At 38.0% G+C, this 7,878-nt stretch overlaps 1 protein-coding gene across 3 annotated transcripts in view; it reads right to left on the bottom strand.

Annotated features, from left to right (window-relative positions):
• Positions 1-1,097: 1,097 nt before the first annotated feature.
• LOC102263962 (phosphatidylinositol 3,4,5-trisphosphate 3-phosphatase TPTE2-like) overlaps positions 1,098-7,878 on the bottom strand; it is a 103,088-nt gene continuing 96,307 nt past the window's right edge. For all 3 annotated transcript variants that reach the window (XM_014548309.1, XM_014548310.1, XM_014548311.1), the window contains 3 exons: positions 5,117-5,212; positions 3,208-3,278; positions 1,098-1,473 (listed from right to left, as the gene is read on the bottom strand). In XM_014548309.1, the coding sequence (XP_014403795.1) occupies positions 1,350-1,473; positions 3,208-3,278; positions 5,117-5,212 (291 nt within the window). In that variant the 3' untranslated portion in view covers positions 1,098-1,349. The remainder of the gene's footprint in view (positions 1,474-3,207; positions 3,279-5,116; positions 5,213-7,878) is intronic.

Here is a 7,878-nt window from a genome sequence, read left to right as displayed (position 1 = left end):
TAACCTGGAAGGAACTTGAGAGGGTCCTCCAAGATCTCTTCCTTCAGGGCAGCCAGGTTAGGGAGAGTAGGGTAATAACTTTTGTCAAAAGCAAAAAGCCTTCAGTTGGCCTTCTGCACTGGCAGCTCTGACCCTTTGTGGGCTGTTTTGAAACAAGAAGAGAGCACCTGTGCTGGTGCCACTTTGGCACCCACCAGCCTTTCTGTAATAAGGTATTGCCCAGTTTCCCCTTTTAAAAAATGCCTACTGTGGCAACCTCCAGGCATTCTGCGCTGCTACCTGGGTGGTTAGTGGTTAATGTGCTGGTTGCGTTTGTTAGTTGGAGTGGTTTGCCCCAAACCTCCAAACCCCCTAAACTCCCAACCCTGTCTCCCCCGAGCAAACCATTTTAGTCTGTGTTTTTTGCAGAGTGAAAGGTTTTTCAGGAATGGGTTTAGTGTGTTTTAGCAGAGCACTGTTTCTTATTGCTAGCTGTGTTTCCCAATGAATTTAACTTGGTCTAGATTGTTGAGAGCCTTGCCAAATAAAGGAAAAATCACTCAAGTAAGGATAATTTCAACAGAGCCAAAATAGAACTGTTTTCAAGCACAATCATGGCCTTAAGGTACAGTGGCAGTGAAAGTACTTAGAATAGCACTGGGTACCAAAGAGAAAATGATTCCCTCCAGACACAGGACTAGAATGAAAAGGCGACCTTCCCTCAGAGTTCCCCGAGCTGCTTTATCCGTCATGTTGACAAGATTCTCCTAGTCTCCCCACGTCTGCGTGTGACTAAAGGAGCCTCGTCGTGCTCTGAGGTGCTTGGAGAGCAAGAGAAAAGCGTGTGTTTGGGGTGAGGGGCTGCTGTGTAAACACGTCTCTGGGTTTAAAAGTCTCTGCTGTCAATCTGGTATTTGTTAGTTTGTAAATCAAATGGAGAAAGAAACTAGAAATTACCTTCTAATCTGAAATTACAAATGTGAAACAAAGGGAATAAATACTTGTCCAAAAATATGTAAATAAGTGAAACAAACCCACGGTATTAGGGGGAATCACAATTTTTAAATATTCCAATTATTTTGATATAAAAGTTTTCTTTAAAGTTTTTAAAAGTGATAACTAATGTTCCTGTGTATTGTGTTCCAAATTTATCTCAAAACTTTGTGTGAAGTATATTCCTTCAAAAAGGAAAAAAAATTGCCATTGACATTTTCTCTTGTATATATTTAATATATGTTGAATAGTATTCTCAAGAACATATGTACACATATGTAAATATAAGTATACCAGCAAGGAAGAGGGTTTTGAAGATATAAATACATAGCAGGGATTGGGAAGAATATGATTCTATTCTAGAAGGGGAACTACACTTAATCAGATACCAGGCACAACTTAACATCATCAAAATAAATTTCAACTGCAAACTCTGGACGATAAATTTTCCATGCTTTTGGTTTATGGGGATTATCCAATTCATTTCTTGAAAGATAAAGCCTAGAATAGAAAAAACACATATTTTAGGGCTTATAGAAAAGCCATTTAAGGCACCCTTTTTAAGGCTTTAAAAAAAGATTTGCTGGCCAAGATTAGTCTCTGCCCACTTTTCTCTTAGTTTTTTATGAGCCAATGCTCCCACTTTCTCTACTGAGATGCAAAATATCTTAATATTCACTAACAAACACATAGTAACAATATGTCACTGATTCTTTTAACATTGCCTTTTATGGAATGAATAAAAGACATCTGGGTTTAATAAAATAAATGTTTATGTGACAGAAATCAGCCAGAGAAGAATAGGTGTGTATTAAAACCAGGAATAAAATACTGAGTGTCTTTTCAATGATTAAGTTGGCATTTTAGCTGATAACAATCTCATAACTAATTAAAACAGCTTTACCAAGTAGTATGGACACTTCAATGTTGAAGAAATCTTTAGAAACATGTAAAAGTGAGGAGGAAAGTGATCTGACTGTGGTTGTCTCTCTAATATGAACATGGTCTTTTAAAGGGAAAAAAAAAAGTGCCCTTATTTAGCAATTACCACTTCGTAGGCATCCCACCTAATGAAGTTCCACCCAGATATCTATTTGAGAGATTTTGCCTCTGTTGTGAGTTAAAGTTTATTATTTGTATACATCCAGGGAAGGAAACTGGTTACAAAATTTTCAATCTAAAATTCACTCTATCCAAATCCATTAAATGTGTGTACATTATAAGTATGTATATTAGATGCTCAATTTCCTGTTGCCTTACTGGACTCAAGTGTGAGTAGATACAGTTCATATTTGAAGAATAGGCTAGGTTTATGTAATGAGAACTATCAATTCATGCCAAATACAATCACAACTGCTTCAAAACTCATCTGCATGAGTTTTTGAACATTTTTTCTTTTGTGTTGGGTGGTATTGTGATAGCAATAATCTTAAATTTGTTTCAGCACCATGAAACAAATATTTAAAGTGGAGAATTTCTAGACTCAGGAATGAGTTTCCAGAAGTTTCTTTGGAATAATAATCTTCAAATCAATTAATATTTACCTTTTTAAAAGTGGTTCCCAATTTAGTTATTAGAAATCACGTTTAAATGTGAGACTATTAATGATTTTTAAAAAATTATAAGGTAAAATTTATTTAGAAAGTTACAGAAATAGTAGAAGGGCCCTTGGAGCTTAGAAGGAAAAGGGAGAAGATACTCGCTTTGAGGGACAAAAAAGGGAGAAGAGGCTAGGTTGTGTTCTGGAAAAGAGAGAGAGCACACACTATGAATGATTTTTTTTAGCTGTCTTCACAGATACTATGTCTTATGACTTCTGTCCTAGATTTTTCCCCACCCCCACCCCCCGCCGCCGCCAGGTGACACCTTACTTTTGCACAGAATTTGGTGGTGGTCAGTCATCAATAAATGAACATATACCGAGGATCTGTCCTATTTAAGGTACTGAGCAAACTCAAACTGCTGGATTTATTACCACATTCAAGATCTGATTATAACATGTTTTAACTTATAACACAGTCCTATGGCATGTCCTTGAGGATAATGCAAATCTCAAGAATAGCCATATTTTTATAATAACCAGATTAAATGAGTATGTGAATGAAGAATGGTGACTTGAGGATTTTTTGGTTTCTGTAAACCAAGTTTATGGCAATCAGCAAAAGACTTGCTATTACACCGTACACAAACATTGAAGATAAGGCTATTTCTACTGGGTTATATAATAAACCATACCTGTTATTTTCTATAAAGGATGTGTGGAACCAAAAGTAAAAGGGGCAGTTGTCATAGTATTTAGGAAGATCCTAAAAATACATGGATTTAAAAAAGAAGGTTATTCTTCATAATAAAAGTGATACCAAAAACTAATCACCCAACAGGGATTACAATTCCTTCCTTTATTCATTTATATATTTATCAAACAATCGCAGCCATTAAATGTGCAGCGATTACAGTCTACTACATGACACCGAGGACACAAGGGAGGAGGCTTTCAGGGATCGCTGTTTCTATCAAAATTTTCAAGGAAATGTATCTTTTCTTTTTTTAAATGTTTTTATTGATTTCAGAGAGGAAGGAAGAGGGAGAGATAGAAACATCAATGATGAGAGAATCATTGAACGGCTACCTCCTGCACATCCTCCACTGGAGACTGAACCCGAAACCTGGGAATTGAACCATGACCTTCTGGTTCATAGGTTGGCACTCAACCACTGAGCCACACAGGCCAGGCATGTATCTTTTCTGTGATGGACATTTATGCATTTTATCTGGTTTAGATAGTGCTAAGCAGAATCTATTAAGGACCTGTGCTTATTTATGCACAAATATATCATCCATTCCTACAAGGAGCCGCTATTATATAATTAACTATCATTATTAATGATGATAGAAATACCTAAATTTTTTGAAAGTGCTTTTACTTCATGGCCCTTGAAAATCATAAAGGCCAGATAGTATTAGCATCCTCTGGGCCAGTGCTCTTCACCAGTCTTCCAGCTTAGAGGTCAATGATTGAGAGAGAATTCAGACTGGCTCCATTATTCAAGGGGTAACCATCCAATATGGGAACTATCCAGGTCACTTGCTTTAACACATTTACCATTTCAATACTTACTAGTAGTAGATTCTCCCCTAACAGGGAGAAAGCAGGGGCTAAAGGAGGACACAGGAAATATGTTTTAAATCAAAGGACACAACCCTGGCTGGTGTGGCGAGTGGTTAGAGTATCTGCCAGAGCACTGAAGGGTTGCAGGTTTGATTCCCAATCAAGGGCATGTACCTGGGTTGCAGGTTCAATTCCCATTCCCAGTTGGGGTGTATGTTGGAGGCAACTATGTGTCTCTCTCACATTGACATTTCTCCCTCCCATCCTCCCTCCCTCCCTCCCTTCTTCCCTCCCTCCCTCTGTCCTACTTCCCTTCCACTCTCTCTAAAAGAAAAAAAAAATCAATGGAAAAAATATCCTCAGCTGAGGATTAACCAAAAAAACTTGTTAATTGATGGACATAGTTTCTTATTGGAAGCTTTGGTTGGTTTTACAGGAAAATTAATTGAAACTATTGAGATTAGAAATGTGTTATATACAGAGTAATGCCCAGACATACATTTTATGACTGGTCAATATAAATTATACACTCATGGTACAGTAATGACAGCAGAATTCTTATTTTTCATAAAGTAAATATTGGATTTTTTATAAAGTAAACATTGCATTAAAATACTACTTATAATGTATTATATAACAATTCAGAAGAAAGTAAAATCTTCACTTTCAAGTATTTAAAAAATTATGGGGAGCAATGTGTTTTAAATGTATAAAATATAAAACAATAATTTGACTATTCTATGCAGTAAAACATATCTTTGTCTTTTTTTACATCTTAGTTTTTGTGTTACTTATGTGAAAATTAATACATACATATTGTATAGAAATTAGAAAAGCAAATGAGCAAAATTTTAAAATTACATATGTTCTTTAAAAAAAGTGTTATGGATCTGACTTGTTTTTTTCTTCCTCCCTGGTTAGGAGTTGACATCTATCATCTCCCTTGTTGAGATATGTAGCAATGGAAATCTCAAGCCAGAATTATTCAAAAAACCAAACAAGAATAACAGCATAGGTTGTTTCTTGATTACTCACTGAAGAAGACAGAAATTGCACTTTTACATCATCATACAGAAGTGGACAGTTGCATAGATGAATTGTTACTCTGTCCCTTTCAATATCATGAACTACCTGTGAATGAACACATGGAATTCAAATAATGAGATAGCTGATAATGAGATAGAAAGTATAACAGGGAAGTTCATGTTTACTTATTGAGGCTTTCTATATTTACCAAGTACTCTTGGTCTCATAGCCCTATCACTACATGTATAAATAAATGTTAATCATTGTTTCTATAAAGTTGCAATACTTGTTTACCTTTTTAAAAAGCCAATATGTTTGAGGGTTATGGTGGGGCACTGTTGAAAAGCAAAGTATTCAATTTTCTATTACTGTTTCACCAAGTAAACATTAATATTGACTGTGCGTCACCTGATTTTCATATGTTGGGAATACACTAAGAAGCTCAATTTTAAAGCTGGCATTCACATTCAAAAAGCAAAGAATAACTGTCATGCTTTGTTAAAAATGTTATTTGCCGATGGGATCATGGGCCTTGTCCATAGCAGACTGCTAGATGAAGTTACCAAAGATAGGCCAAGTCTCTGGAATGAACAACTTTGAAGCTATAGTAAGTATTTCTTTGTTATTGATTCACCCTTGTGTAATAGTGCCACCCACAATGAGAAAGGTCTATGCTAGGCTTTAGAAAAATACAAAAGAAGGTGCAGACTCAGTTGAAAATTCAGGGAGCTATACACATAAGGAATGATAGTAGAATGGCATATAATTATGTGTTGAGCTGTATGATGAAGACTGAGTGTGCTGTTGCATGCTTGGGGAGGTTAACAGGAGGTATAGGATAAGAAAGCTTCTTTGAAGAGGCAGAACTTGAGTTGGGAATGGAAGGATTTGCATAAATGTAGAGGAGATATGAAAAGAGAACCCAGTAGGGATGGGGGTTGGTGGGGGAAGGGGAAGGAGGAGAAAAGACCTGCAGAAACATGAAATAGAAATTAGAGTTGTGTTCCAAGGACCAGAAGGGTCCCAGGCTACTTGAAAGGGAATCTGCAGGCCAAATTACTAATGGAAATGATCTCAAATATCATAGGGTTGTATCTTGAGAGTTCAAGAGCCAGGAAAATAAGAAAGAAGTTATTAAAGAGTATGTGGGGCAATTCCTATGTGACACAGTGGCCTGATCATTATTACACACTAGAGGCCTGGTGCACAAAATTCATGCATGCGGGAGGCGGGGGGTGTCCCTCAACCTGACCTGCACTCTCTCCAATCTGGGACCCCTTGGGGGATGTCCGACTGCCAGTTTAGGCCCAATTCCGCAGGGACATCCCTCTCACAATCGGGGACTGCTGGCTCCTAACCGCTCGCCTGCCTGCCTGCCCGATCACCCCTAACCGCTCCCCTGCCTACCTGATTGATGCCTAACTGCTCCCCTGTCGGCCTGATCGCCCCCAACTTCCCTCCCCTGCTGGCCTGTTCACCCCCAACTGCCCTCCCCTGCTGGCCTGATCACCCACAACTGCCCTCTCCTGCCGGCCACCTTGTGGCGGCCATCTTGTGATGACGTCACATGAAGGCATCGTGCAACTCCACCTAGGCTTTTATTATGTAGGATAACATTTACTTAGTAATTTATAGTTTATAAAGGAGTTTCACATATATTAACCAATTCAATCCTCACAATACTTGAAACGTAATCTTTATTTTACAGATAAGAATATTGAGATATTAACTGTCTTTGACTATTGGCACACAGTGTGTCTTCTGCTCTACCTACAACTTTTCACAATGAGAGCAGTATTTCAGGATGCATATTGTAGGACTCTATATATGCACTGTATAAGGAGGGGAAAAAAAGGTAAAGGGATGACTATAGAAATCTAGGCATGAGCAAATGAGGTCCTGGACTAGGTAGTGGCAATAGGAACAGAAAGAAAAAGAGATTTCAAAGGTATAATCAGCAGGATTTAGGGGGCCAAGAGAAAGAGAGGATCAAAGATAATACCAAATTTGAAGGCCTGAGTGAGAGAATGCTAGTGCCATTTTCAGAAGCAGAAGAAAAACTCATTTGATAAATATATTTTTTCGTTTTTATTGAATTTATTGGGATGACACTGGTTAAAAAATTATATAAGTTCCAGGTGCACAACTCTGCAACACATTATCATACACTATTGTGTGTTCACCACCCCAAGTCAAGTCTTTGTCCATCACCATTTATCCTCCCTATAATCTCCTCCACCTGCCCCCCACTTTTCCTCCCCCAGGCAATCACCACACTGTTGTCTGTGTCCATGAGTTTTTCTCTCTCTTTTTTCCTTTTTTTCTCAATCCCACCACCCCTCCCCCTGACAGGGGTCAGCCTGCTCTCTATCCATGAGTGTGTCTCTACTTTGCTTATTAGTTCAGTTTGTTCATTAGATTCCACATACGAGTGAAATCATATGGTACTTGTCTTTTTCTCATTGGCTTATTCCACTTAGCATAATAATCTCTAGGATCATCCATGCTGTCCCCAAAAGATAAGAATTCCTTCTTTTTTACCGCCAAGTAGCATTTCATTGTTTAAATGTACCACAGCTGAGAAACCAAGATGGCGACATAGGTAAACACGGAAAATTGCTGCCTCGCACAACCACTTCAAAAATACAACTAAAAGACAAAATGGACATCATCCAGAACCACAGGAAGGCTGGCTGAGTGGAAATTCTACAACTAGAAGGAAAGAGAAAAGCACACTGAAACTCAGAGGAGGTGCAGAAGTAAAGTGCAGA

Source organism: Myotis brandtii, unplaced genomic scaffold, assembly GCF_000412655.1.
Source record: "Myotis brandtii unplaced genomic scaffold, ASM41265v1 scaffold500, whole genome shotgun sequence".
Lineage (NCBI taxonomy): Eukaryota > Metazoa > Chordata > Mammalia > Chiroptera > Vespertilionidae > Myotis > Myotis brandtii.
The sequence above is the reverse complement of the archived record's forward strand: the minus strand, read 5'-3'. Positions and strand labels throughout refer to the sequence as shown.